This window comes from Rhea pennata, chromosome Z, assembly GCF_028389875.1.
Source record: "Rhea pennata isolate bPtePen1 chromosome Z, bPtePen1.pri, whole genome shotgun sequence".
NCBI lineage: Eukaryota > Metazoa > Chordata > Aves > Rheiformes > Rheidae > Rhea > Rhea pennata.
In genome coordinates, this window is record NC_084702.1 from 25604633 (window position 1) to 25619267 (window position 14635).

At 36.6% G+C, this 14635-nt stretch overlaps 1 protein-coding gene across 1 annotated transcript in view; it reads right to left on the reverse strand.

The window, feature by feature from the left end:
- TRPM6 (transient receptor potential cation channel subfamily M member 6) overlaps positions 1-14635 on the reverse strand; it is a 68327-nt gene that overhangs the window by 47414 nt on the left and 6278 nt on the right. Inside the window, exons 4-13 of the mRNA XM_062599797.1 lie at positions 13963-14143; positions 13391-13604; positions 11698-11822; positions 10739-10910; positions 9359-9533; positions 8299-8422; positions 7220-7292; positions 7000-7100; positions 2144-2278; positions 1574-1627 (exon numbers count right to left, since the gene is read on the reverse strand). Of these exons, the coding sequence (XP_062455781.1) occupies positions 1574-1627; positions 2144-2278; positions 7000-7100; positions 7220-7292; positions 8299-8422; positions 9359-9533; positions 10739-10910; positions 11698-11822; positions 13391-13604; positions 13963-14143 (1354 nt within the window). The remainder of the gene's footprint in view (positions 1-1573; positions 1628-2143; positions 2279-6999; positions 7101-7219; positions 7293-8298; positions 8423-9358; positions 9534-10738; positions 10911-11697; positions 11823-13390; positions 13605-13962; positions 14144-14635) is intronic.

Consider the following 14635-nt stretch of genomic DNA (forward strand, 5'->3'; position numbering starts at 1 on the left):
AGCCAACTAGCGCAGTCTAGCCCAGGGGAATGAGAGGCACTAGCATATTCTGAGAGCTCTGTGGCAAAAGGCAATTTCATAGGAGACACCTTGCCAGCTCTGGTATTGAGTTAAGCGAGTATTTTTGCCCACCTATATGTATAGATACTTCTCTGCATCAATGTATCTCTACCCAAATCCAAAACAGGAGCACGAAAACTGGTCATAGTAAGGGAGGCTATGTCCTAAAATCCAGGCTCACAATTCTTTGGTGAGTGTTCTAACTACTGCATTAGCATAAAAAGACTGTGACTGCATCACCTGTGCACAGATCACTCACACATTCATACAGAAGCTCAGATGTGAAAGTCTTTTCAACATTTAGACCCATTTGCAGGTCCCAGGTGAATTTAGCTTAGCCACTGGAGTGAAAAATTTTTTAATTCTATATCTGTATTCCACCTAAATTCCACTATTCCATTTCAAGTGCCGCTTTAGATCACATGCTGAAAACTCCCAGAATGTCCTGAGAGGTAACCAGGCCAAGGATTTTAGGAGAGGAATGATATCCTGGATCCCATCACTTCCGTTTGAGTGCCAAAAACAGACTCCTCAGCCTGAGAAAGCTGAAGGTATTTTTAGTACAGAGATCCTTCAGGTCCATCACAGAATTTAGACCCCAGATATGCCCATCAGTACCAGACAGCACAAGAAACAGCTTGCCAGGGAGCCTAGGATATCCTAACATCTATCCACAGCAGCATCAGTGAGACTGTCATGAAAATCATATCATAAATACCAGTACTTGAGAGCATACAACTCTGTACATAGTCAGATTTGCCATTTTATTTTATAAGAGTATTCAAACCCTGGGAAGAATTATCCAATTAATCTAGTTTAGGATCTCAGCATCTCCTACAGTGGAGATTAAATGCACAAAGAACAGCTCATCCCTTCTTGGGTAAGCAATGCTGGGATTTGCAACAGATAAAGGAAATATGAAACAAATTAACTGCAAAGCTAAATAACTGTGCTGCCTCTACATTCCTAACTCAGCCAGTGCTCCATGCAGTAGTCATCCACTGCCACCTTCTGTTCTCCCAAGCACTGCAGCACATAAAAAGAGTACTGCATCTTGTCACCGTATCCTTCTGCTTCTGCTTAGCAAGGAAAGACTCCTCTAGCTTAGTAAAGAAAAAAAAAAAAAAAGAAAAGAAAGAAAGAAAGAAAGAAAAAAAAACCCAACAACTTTAAAGCAATGAGCATAATTACTGCTCTAATTCGCTAAGCCCTTTGTACAATCACTGCATAATGTCACTGTGGCAACTTAAGAAAAAGACAGTCTCATCTATATGAACTGCCTGGCTTTCAAATTAAGGTATGGAGCTCTTGGGAGCATTCAGTGGTAGTATGTTAGTTAATTGCTTGGGGGGATTAGTGGGATGAAGATGAACCACCAGATAGAGGAGTGTGGCAATGAACTCATCACTTCTATTCCTAAACACTCTCCAGTATCATCTAATAGCAGTGTACCGCTGGACACTGAAGTTTTAAGCATCATTCTTTGCTTCCCAGCCTCTCGTATGTATATTACCTGTTTCACATCTCGAACTAGGTGATGCAGCAGTAGATTTGACGGTCCTTGTTTCTGTGATGTGAAAAGAAGAGAGTAAATGAACATACCTTTCTATTCTTGAAAATCAAGATTGAAAGAAAGCTGGAAGAACTTCAAAATAAGTCCCTGCTATTCTAGCTCCCCCAACAAACCTTTTCTGGTGATCTGAAATATTTCTTTCATCTTAAACCTGGATCTATTTTAAAAAGCATTTGATATTACCTTGGCTAAACAGCAGAAAATTTTCAGGAAGATAAGTTTAGGTCAGAAATCAAATTAAAATCAGAATATATTTTTCATGAGCTTCATTTGTGTATTCAGTCCAGTTTAGGTCAATGAATTCAAAAACAAAAGCTAGGACAGCAACCCAAAAATCCAACTTTACAATCAAAACATCAAAAAATGTTCATTTTCTATATTTTTTCAAAAGTCCTCTTTCACATGTGTCCTTATTATCTAATCACCTAAGAAAACTGTTATTCTCTCTACACATTCACATCTACAAGCTGTGTGTGCTCCCTTTTGTACACTGGGATTTCAAACACTCACCGTATTGTAAAGCTCTTCCAACCGAGATATGGTAAGAAAACGGTGCATATTCACTCCGTGCTCTATTAATAGCTTCACAAAATCTACACGGTCCATCACTAAAGCATCCAGCATTGCTTGTTCCAAGGCACCAACCTCCAGGAGGGCAGGGATACGGGAAGAAGATTAGAAAAACATTACCTTCTTTTGGAAATAAATAAAACATTCCTGAACAGTTAGGGATCCCTCTATCACACTGATCTGCCTTCAGGTACATTTAAAGAGAACAGTCCAAAAGAAAAATATGCTGCAGGATACATTTGTTTAAAAAGAGAGGAGGAGAAAAACCAACTCTCCATAAACTCAACATCTATAAAGACTTCTATAAATCTAACTTTACAGCCAGTCTCCGACAGTACATTTCCAGCTCCCTTGGAACTCACAATTCCAACTCACAATTTCATGTTAGAAGTTAATGTATGATAATGGTGGGGGGGAGCTCTTTTTTGATATATGACAAAAACCATCTCAAGGTACTATATTTCAAGATCTTCCTATAGAACTCGAAGTTCTTTAATGTAGATTTCTTTTCAAATGTAAGAAAGGATCTGTGTTAGGATAAACTCTCTGAAAGTCACTGCAAAGAAGAGTACTACCTACGACAGTACCAAACTGGGGAAGCAAGTCACAGTACTTGCGTAGAGCTCAACAGGATTTCTCGACACAAAATAGTAAAGGAGTTGGGAACATGGTGAACTGTGACAGTAAAAGAAGGGAAGATTTCTGCAGAATACTCATACTCAGAAAATGCAGCTGGATGTGAAAAATGAGAATTTTGGCATACAGGTACCAGCACTAACTTGGTATATAAAGTTGGTCCTTTGTGTTTATGTTTTGTGGATTTTTGCAATATTAACAGATATGATCAGTAAACATTACAGAAGCATCATGTGTCACAAGAAAGCCTGTGCAATGCCTCTGAATTATCAATGTTTCTTTCTAAATGTCTCAAGTGGCCTTTCATGGATTAAATTTCCTTGAGCAGTCATTGCTTGGGCTGGCAGTGTGTCTTAAGGAGGTTTTAGCAGCCATCTGATTACTGTGAGAATGACATTCTTTGTTGCAAAGTCCATTTGAGCTGACATTTAAGCAGAAACATAATAACAGCTGATTATAATCCTCACCATCTGATTTTTTAGGACATGAGTTCTAAAAAGAGATGTCCACAACTAATATATAACTATGCATGTTTCCTTGAAATATTTACACACATAACAAAAAATACCAAGACTCTATGAACAGTCACTTATAGATTGCTGCTTCATTATCTGTTTCACAAAATTTTAACACATGGCCACAATAACCATGCAGAAACTGCAGAGCTTTACAGTTGTGCAGGGGTGGGGGGTTACACCTCATTAATTAAGAATACAACTTAGTCAAAATAGAGCTTTAGAATTGTATTTAGGTCTTTTTTTTTTTTTTTTTTTTTTTTTTTTTTTTTTGTTACAATATATGAGGAAAATATTATGTAAGACCTTTATCTGCTTACTGGGAAAAAAACAAAGAATATATGCCTTTCCAATTTTTGCTTGGAGAAGCAATAACAGATGTAGGAATTGTTTATTATGATCTCTTTACATCTTACTTGAAAGGGAGAACATATTCCGTATTTGAGAATGGCTTTTCCATTCAAAATGATGCTGCGCAATTGCACTGAAATAAATGCGAACAAGTACAAAGATCTTTTCTGAGCATATCAGAAGCAGAGGAGAGGGAGCAGTGGGACTGCCAGTGAATCTGTAAGGCCGAAAGATGATCAAGGTATAAAAGAAACATTCAAGGAGGTAAGGCTATTGCAGAAACTGTAAATTAATTCTTTGCCTCGCTGCTCACTACAGAATATGTTAGGAAAGTTCCCACATCAAAGCTATTCTTTATGGCATACAAATCTGAGGAACTGTGTCAAATTGGAGTGTCAGTAGAAAAGATTTCAGAAGTCACCAATAAAGTGGTAGTAAATTGTCGGGACCAGGTGGTATTCACCTAGGAGTTCCCAGGGAGCTGAACTGTAGCTGAAATTGGCCTCTCTGCCAGCAGACTGAGAAACTGTAAAACATATGCAGATGTTCAAAAAGGCAGAGGTTCATATGTTATTCAGGTACTGTGTATCAATACAGTCAGAATTTTGTAGGAAAAGATGTAATGAAACTATGATAAGGAACAGCACCAATAGGGACATGGGAAAATATGATACAGTAAGGAGAAGCAATACAAATAATTTGTAGAGTGAAATCATAAAGCTAGTGGAAGTTTTTCAGGAAGCCAGTGAGGATAGGGCTGTCTGATTGGTAGAATATTTTTGTAGCCCTCAAAAAACTTTTGATAACAACTTCCCTGAAGAACTTTAAAGGAATTTTACTGTCACAAGATGAACATCCTCTCGTTGATTAATAAGTGATCAAATGATAGGAAAAAAGAACAGTAAATGGTGATGGGAGTCCAAAGAAATCCCATAGGTTGCAGCTTGATTTGACAATACCTGCTGATGATACAAAAAATATTCATAGTAACTAAACCAATTGTTACGAAGAGCTGCAGAAGAATCTCAGAATTTTAATAAGCACAAAAAAAAAGGTGAAATTCCACATTGGTAAATGTGAAATAATGTGCATGGTGAAACAACACAGCCTGCACAGTGTCAACCTTGAAATTAATTCAGAAAAGGTGTTAGTGGACCTACCTTCTGAAAGAATGAATAAAAATTCAAACAGGCTTACAGAATATTAGGGCTTCTTTTTAGATGACTACAGAATAATGCATAAACCTATCCCAAAGAAGGGACTTAAATATCCAGAAAAAGTGCATGGAAAAGCAGTAAAGATTGTCAGAGATAAGGAGAAATGCAACAGATTAGCAGCATGGAAAAACAAGGTGCTATGAAACAGTTCTCTAAAATCATCAGTGTCACAGTGGTAGGGAATGGGAAATTGTATTATTTCTGGCACTTCAAGAACCAGAAGTATCAAATGAAAACAGCAGAAAGCAAAATATTCCACCGAAATTTAACATTCTCATTTAAGATCTCAGCTTTTACTCTTCACTTTTTCATGAGTTATACTAATTACTACTCAAAGTAGGTTCCGCTTGCCTCTGTAGCACCTATACTTTCCATGCAAACGGCGAGCAAAAGAAGAATGCAAAACCATAGGCCTTGCCAAAATATATCTTAAATAATATATAAAAATGGCAAAAGCTCAATCCTCCTGACTTACTCTAACAGAACAGACATTTAAACAGTAGTGAATAGAGAGTATCCCCTTTCCTTAATACCTTACATACACACTGCTTCAATAAAAGCTTATCTACAGCTGACGGAGTGACAGCCACATTGTTAAGACAAATGAATGTAAATAAAAAATTTTATATGCTATAAACCTGCTAGAGAAAGAAGACATTGAAAAAAATATTTTTTCTTTATAGATTCAAAACATAACAGCATGTTGGAACAAATTTCTTAAAGGCAAAAATATGCATACATTTTGATTTATAAATATATCTTTCTCATATTGCATAAAAGCAAAAGTCTGTGTTACATAAATATTATTAAGGTTATGAGGTCAAGCACTCACAAGGTACCAGCTAATTTATTGTCATGAATAACAGCGCAATTATTCATTACAAAATCATATACTGTGTTTCTCCACTGGGCTCAGCTATATCCAGTTCACAGAGTGCATGATGCTCACTTAACAGGCAGATATTCAGCATTTGGTTCCAGCCTTATTGTTCCCAGCTTCGCACATCCCTTGTCTCTCGCACACCACTCAGATCCTGCAAATGAAATTGGTAATTCCCTTCTGGACTTTTCAGGGGCACTCAGCACTGTTTCTCTTCACCAGATTTCTGTGTGAGAACATGCTATTATCATCTCCACTTCACAGATAGTGAGCTGAGCCCAGAGAGGCAATAAAAAAAGTGTTTATTAATTCATGAGTGCCCAACTGTAGACATCTCAGGCACAATCTTTCACATATTTAGCCTTACACAACGCAAGAAAACATGGATAGGTGATCAATAAATTCAATACTTTCTTTCAGTCAAACCATCAGCTAACGTCACTCAGCAAAAAAGATGTTCCACTTTTCATCATCTACAACGTAGATTATTAAAAAAAATGGTCTGGCAAAATCAACTTTGTAGTTGGAAAATTGGAAAATTAAGTAGATTTACTTCTGGCAGCCTCAGATTCCATTTTTTGAAGAAAATACATATTTCTAAAAAATTGAAATAACATTCGATGTGAGATATAGAATTTATTAAAAAAAAAAAAAAAAAAAAAAACACACAATGCTATATTATCACACATTTAATTCTATCATTTTTACCTGGCAACTCCACAAAAGATTCAGTATTGGTCTAGTGATTTCTGTACCGTCTAGAGTCGGGAAAAGAGAGGCAGCACATTTATTCCTCAGGAGAAAAGAGTGCTCTCTTTTACAATGAAGTATCTTTGACCAGCAATGAATGGGGCAGAAAAGCTTTTATTTCTTCTTGTGGTTGTGGTAGATTAAAACACACAGATCTCAGCGCAGGCTTGAGGGATATATATCCAGAAGGACCAGTGAAACTATTTGGAAAAGTCATCAGGGAAAATGATTGAACTGGATAAACAAGTGTGTTTTTAATTTCATGTGATGCTCACTGCTTTTGAATACTGTGATTTTAAGAATAGTATCTTTCCAAAATCAAAGATGTTTATGCCAACAAGGAATCCAAGCACCAAACTACTCCTCCATTAAAGGCTGACAAATGAAAATCATGGAAAATAAGTCATGAAATTAAAATGTAAAGCTACTGTGAGAAATAAAACATACCTTCCAGTGTTGTCCATAAACTAATATATGTTTCTTGGCAATATCCAGTCGGTTCCAGGCCAACGCCAAAGCTAACTGATCTGAAGCAGACATATTTGTACCTAGAAAACAAGCAAAGTATTTAATAGCTCACATACATCAATGTTATTCCTTTGCTTTGAATGGGTAAGCCAAGGGGGCTGTACATAGATGAAAACAGATCATATTCCCAGGTAAGTACCTTTCAGAAGTGCAGTCAGAATTGCCAAATCAATGTCCTGCTGTTCCTCAGACTCTGCATCAAATATGGTTATCTGTCAGAATTGTAGAAGTACTTTATTTGAGATGGGGCAGAAAAGCTTTTATTTCTTCTTGTGGTTGTGGTAGCTTAAAACACATAGATCTCAGCACAAACACTGGAAAAGGACCAGTATCTGAACGTATTTACTTTGTTTCAGTAAGAAATTACATCATTTCGCTTTTTAATGCAATGGTGTCCCAGACAATCTGACATCAACCTACTGTATAACAATATGAGCTCATTTTCTTTTGATTAGTTTTCAAAACTGGGAAAGGTAAAAATGCAACTTGACTGATACCTACTCAGTTTTCAACTAGAAAACAGTCTTAGACATTGAAATATAATAAAACCTACAGAAAAACATACAAAGACTTATTATATCCTTTCCGTTTCAGTGTCCACTGCAACAATTCTTGTGACTTTCATAAGAAATACTCAGTATCCCCAAATGATTACCTGAGCCATTAAATGTGTCAGTGCATTTCAAAAACCCTGACAGTGCAGAAAAAAACTTTAGTAAAATTCTGAGTAGAAGAATGGGTGGATGCATTTATAAATTATAGAAACGATACTAGTAAAGAAAGAAAAAAAGTAAGAATCATTTGATCTTTACTGTGAAAATGAAGATGTCAGGTCTTTTGCCAAAGACATGAAGGCTGTCATTTCATAAGCAATCACTGAGACTTGAGAAGTCAACTAAATGGCTTCTGTGGAAATACCTATTATACACCTTGGTAAAACAAAGGATACACAGATCAGTTGCTGGTGTTTTATAAAAACAGAAGACTCATTTCACATTATCTTTTCAGGAGTTTTGACCACGGGCACTGAGCTTCCTTTTCTCTGCAGTACACGATGTGTACCAAATCCAGTGGAACAGACACTCTCTTGTCATCTTCATATCGGAGACAACGCTGTTACCTTGCAACTGCTGAGCCCAAGCCAGCTCATCACAGAAAGAGCAAAAAGGGTAACCGCAAACAGAGACATCGTAAAATCAGTGCGTGAGCCCTACTCACGGATTCTCTGTGCTCCATGCACTCCATCAAAATGTGACATAAGTGACTGGACTGTTTTTGCCCCAAATTGAAGGTGTTTTGGATCATTACCATAACCTCTTCTTTCACTTGAGGGCGCAGCTCCCTGAAGAACAGACATAAAAGCAAAAAAGTTTATTTTGGGCTACTTCATCCCACCCCAAATGATACCTCAGCAATAAAAATTTAGCAATAGAAATTTATGCTAAACAGAGACACTTCAGAAATATTTTAATTTCTCTGTTGACTTTTTCCTCCCATCTTTCAACAAAATAGAGCAAAGGCATCACATAAGATAAATTATTATTTATATGGGCATTACTCCTGACCACACACATAACCTATTAGAAACATAAGAAATTAAAAAGTTAAGAGTTTTCAAAGGATTGCTTATGAATATGCAGCTAAAAAATATTAAAAGTTTTGTAAGGTTTTTCTGTCTTTTAATATCCCAGCGTCTGCAGCTGAGCAAAGGCTCTGCGGAGCTGAGGCTGCACTGGAGGTGGCACAAGGAACTAGAAGAGATTACAAATATGGGGCATATATGGGAAATACACTGGGACCTAAACCAAGGCTAGGGAACATTGGTTCTCTTCCTACCCAAGACTGAGGCACTTACAGCAGCAATAACCCCAGCTCTAGTCTCAAAAACTTTGTGTAACCCAAGCCCAAGCCCACTTTCACAATCCTGACAAGAAGGATGAAGGGATGGAATCAAAAGCAAAGCAGGTACCACCCCAACACCGTCCCTGGCCAGAAGCTAGAAACATTGAAATAACTCAGAACAGCCAGACGCAGTTTCAAAGCTCTCCTCTTCAGAAAAGCATTCATAATTTTGGCAGAATGTTTTTTTTAACATCAGCTTGGGGGGAGGGAGGAAGAAGCACTGTTCTCGCTTCAGAGATGTAAAAGCCAGCAGAAGCCCACAGTCCGGTCACTATTAGAGGCAGGAATCTCTTATCTATCTGATTTGGAGATAGGCATTTTCAGGTCCCTCGCAATATTGCAAGCCAAGCAGGAGGTGCAGTATACCGCTACTCACCCCGTATCACCCGTGTGTTTGTGGGTAAAAGCCAGGATATCTGCAGCTCTGCCAGTGCCCTCACAGACCACCACAGGGACAGCTGGACTGGCCCTCACGTACTCCCACACCATTAGGATCACATTGGGGCCTCCTTCCACCACCAACCCAACTACGGGTACACCTTGGCCCATTCCTGTTTCAAAACACACCTAACCAGTTACAACAGGTCTCAGTTAAAAAAAAAAAAAAAAATCAGAATGTCTCATCAATTAACACTCTTGAAGGAATCTCACATAACTACATGGTTCAATGAAGAGCCAATCATGCCTTCATCATCTCTAATTCGACTTACACTTTTAAGACTGACTAAAAACACCTGCAACTGGGGCAAAAAGATTATGAAAACTCCTTGATGCAATTGTCAGCAGCCCTAGCACTAGAAAGAATAAAGAGCATACTACGTAAAATATCGTCTGCAGTTCACAACAGCTGTCACACATTCAAGGGTGCACCACATCCATTTGCTTATTTATATATATGGAAAAGCAAACAGCCCCCCCCCCTTTTTTTTACAGACTTTGATAAGTTTTATAGTAGTATAATGTTTTAGTAATTAGAAATACCTATGACATAAGATGCAACAGAAATAGAAAAAAAATGGAAAATACAAGTCACAAAAAGCCATATTAAGGAAAAACATTAGAGGCTGAATAAGAAGCTGCACACATTAACACACTAAGAAGATTTTGAGTAGGTTCTAAGTTTGTAAAAACTATACCATGAGCTGAATAAGAAAGCAAGCATTCAAAATCATAATTCTGCGATATCTTTTGATGTATCTCATGCTTTAAATCTCTAGAACAGAAGCAACTTACAAAAAAAATGCTTAAATAATCTGCTGCATAAAAATAAATACTTGTCTAGGTAATAAATATTTTCTTTACGATTTCTATACCATAATTCAGTCACTGCATAGGCAAGTTACAAAATCAAGTTTCCCTTTTGCAAGCAGCCTGTGTTTCTGTTCCCAAGGAGGTCTGAGGAATGCATGCAAGATGTCTTACCACCTAGTTAAAATGCTGGGAAATTCACTCATGCTGATATAAACACCATGCAAAACTGTGCAAAATGAACATTCTCAGCACTTTCAGAATAATCTGACTCTTTCAGATGTTTCTGTAATTCAGATACCAAAACCTGAGTTACTCCAAATGCCTATTCTTTCTGAGAGTGTTGTCCTTTTCATTTCTCCTGACTGAGTTCAAGACATTAGAATTTAGTAACTTCAGCCAGTAAAATTCATGGCAATTGAGGACACACAGCATATAACAGGAAATGCCAAGTATCTCCATGACTTTTAGGATAGGATTTTCAAACTGTGACCAAGGCAGTACTCACTTGTGTGTATTTTTTGAAGTGATATGTACTTCTCCAAATTCCTCCTGAGCATCATTTCATTTCCATACTTGCCTACTGTCCCATCATCTGCCATTAAGAAATGAGAATGCATGCTGTTGAGGGTACTCAGCTTGCTGAGTGGATTACAGAGAGTTTGGTACAGGCAAACTACCTGAGAAAAATGAAATAAAAAAATTTTCAAAGAAACCAGTAAAATATCATCTTGTGCATTTACTCATTTGTATATATTCCTTTGCCATACTGTGTGGAAGTCTCCATCACGCTTCTTGCTGCTCTAATCAAGCATGGGTTTTCATTTGACTCTTAACAGTAGTGAAAATATAATTAATACCACAGAAAACATTCATGATTAGTTTTACAGTCTTAGTGAGGAGATGAATGAGGAGATGAGCCTGTCTTTCTCTGTAACAGTTGAAACAGTGGCATATTTTTCCCTGTTGTCATCCCACTAAAAAACGTGATCTGTCATTTACTTGGAATGATTTTGCCCTACTTGTCAAGTGTTTTTTAAAAAATTATGTAGCTTGTTCCATCACATTGGCAGTTGCATAAAACTCCAGTTTATGAACAAAAATAATGGATTTTAATAGCCTACTTGTGTACACCATTAACCTGGTTGCTTATCCTGAATCACATGAATGTAGAAATACATCATTTGCATACATAAGACAATTGCCTAGTTAATTACAGAATTTCAGAAGGGAACAGCAATTTCCTGTAAGAAGAGAAATATTTTAAACCTATTACTTACATATGAAAACCAAAATACAGTGCCTCAATATGCAATTGAATTTGATTCCTGAGCAAAATCTAAAATTTCTTTTACTGACAACAAAATCAAGCCAGCGAAGTGAAGCAGGCAGAAACTGATGTAGATAAGAAAGCTAAAACATCCCCTGAACATGGAGGTTTTTATTAGCAAAACGTGTCCTACTCACATCTTTTCCGATGAGGTCCCTCTGGTTCTCGATGATGCCCCAGGGAGGGATCCCAACAGCGCAGATCTTCCGCAGGCACGGGGAGGCATGGCCTTTCAGAGCATCCCCCACGTGCCGAGACACTCCTAAACACACGAGTAATCATCACTTCCCTGCTACATTCGGATTCTTGTCACAAGACATCCGTAAATGGGTTCTCCATCATTTATTTTATTCTACGGTTATGTTTTGAACACAAATAAAACTATCCTCCTCACTTGTACATTTGGCATCCACTGCACGGATAGTAAGGTTCAGTTGTAATGCACCAAAGTCAACATGTATTTATGATTAACATTATTCATTTATGTTGCTAATGGATCTACCTACCTGCAAAAATACCTTATTATTTGCATAAATATCCTCAGAACTAAAACTGAAACTAATGCCTTCATTAGTACTTACACTAGCATATAATACTTCGTTAGTATTTACATTTAATTATTAACCATTTCAAATAGATTCACTGCACATTAAATTAGGATACTGTATGTTTAGATTCTATTCTTTCAAATATAACACCTCACTCTTTTGGAAGGCCATAGAAGGACAAACTAAGAGCAAAAAGAAAAAAAAAACAGAAAAAAATCACCTTAAGCATCCAAACATTCTCAAAAACATATTTGGATTTAATAAACTTTTAAGTTAATGGAAAATAGCTTGGCAATAGATCTTTTCCAATTTTTCAGTTGCCGCATGTCTATGCTTTTATATTCAGCTAATTTAATGAGTCTTTTATTTCTTCATGTGTTTGGTACTCCTTGCAACCTCAGCTAATATGCTTTAAGACTTTATTGTAAAGCAGCAACGATTAAAAATCAGATTTAATATAAGCAACTGACAGTTAAAAAAAAATCATACAAACAGAAACCTTTTTGAATGGCTTTGAACAAGACAACTTAAAAAAAAATCTAATTTTAGCTTATAGAAAGTTTTTAGATTATTCCTTCATCAAAAAGGATTAAATTCATCTAATAATGAATATGCTATTTTTTGGCACATCATTCACAGGAGGATTGTCAAACAAGGGGATTTTCCCATGAGCTTCCTGTCATCTCCTGATTGTCCATATTAATTCCAGGATGGCACAAAGCATAACCAAGCACCCTAGGTCATCTATTAGGTGTAAATTCTCCAGTGTCAGTATAGTTTCTTTAAGGCCACATGATTTAATATGAACTAACTAAATAAGACTTTTTCAGTTCCTTGGCTTACTGACCACTTCAGCTTTTGTACATAATCTAGATAATTTCAGATATTAATAGGTTAGTTAATGGATTATTATAATTTAAAACTTCCTTAATTATAAAATATGAATTAAATTTAGATTTGAAAACTATTTTAAAGATGATGATCACAGTCCTTATAACCTGAATTTTTTAAGGAAGTAGATGAAATTCACTGCAATATAAGTTCTGGTTATCTACTGTCAGTCGGCATTGTGCTTATTACACGTGGAATACTCCTTCCTCTTTAACCAAAAAATATTTAAAATACTTAGAATATCAGTTAATTGCTGCAAAGCAGTCTGATGTCACTCTTTGCATTATGCATTCTGCTTGATAAAAATTCCCTTATCATCATACAAACAATTACATTGTATTTATCCTAATTGTACATGCTCATATATGATGAAGAAAAAGAATTATACTACCGCTGTTGATGCCTTCTGTAATTATCCATGCTCCTGTAGTCTCAGCAGCCTTGACCAGTCCTTTGCTGAAAACCTGTTTGACCTTTGAGGGAAGCTTGAAGTTTTGAATGCCTCCATGAACAGATATCACTAGCTTTGGCAACTCCATCTGCCATTCTTTAACCATCAGGTGCAACAGCTGGTCCAAATTACTGTCATAAGAGAGTCTGATATACTGGAAGAAATAATCGTGGGTAAAATAAATATCCTTTAAATACTCCAAGGAAGAAAAGGAAATATCTGAGAAAAATCTCAGCTCTAACATCTTAAGATCTTGTGAAACATTAGAACTTTCACAAAGAAAGATATTAATGAGATAGCATAAAAATGTATCTGTGAGTAATACAAAGAACAAGCCAGGTTGGTCCTACTCACAGTGAAGCTCAACTTAAAAATATTGTTTACACACTCTAATTTGGGTTACTTGTACATTGCCCTTTTCTTTCCAATCTCACTTTTTGCCTTTCTTACACTGAAATTATAAAAAAGTACATATTAACCAAACACCTACTAAAATCAAATTCCACCCATACCTTGGCATGGTAAGTATGATCTCCATCCTGGAAATTGATTGTCCCAAATGCATCAGTTGGACTCGTCTTTGTGTGTTTTTGCACGGACCATTCTTCATTGTTTTTCTGAAGGGCAGCCTGATATATCGGCCAGCTACAGTCTACCTCTGGGTGATCTCCAATTAGTTGTCCACAGCAACACCTCACATTAAAAATAAAAAAATGATTTTATATCATACACACTTGCACACAATTGTAGGATCTTGACCAAAATAGCCCAAATAGTTTTTCTAGAAAGGTAGATTTTCTAGCTTTCTGACACCAAATATAACAAAAATGAACTTGGATGAAAAAACTCAGCAATGGCTAAATGACATTGAATAAAATCAATGTTTTGACATATACATGATTATTTTATACCTGGGGAACACTAATAGCGTTTGATAGTCCCATGAAGCAATTCTGATCTGAGCAATGCAGTTCAACTTTATTGAGTTCTTATGTGAGATTTAAGAAGAATATTTTGGGCCATCAAGACTCTTCTGTGATTATGACCACAGGTTATTCTAGGTACTGAAGATGACCTTGGAGTTACAGTCATCAACCAGGAGGAGAGAAGTGATCTTAAGTCTAGAGATATTAAGGGTGACTCTTGGACACCAGCAAAGTGAATATATAAAATAAATTGATTGAA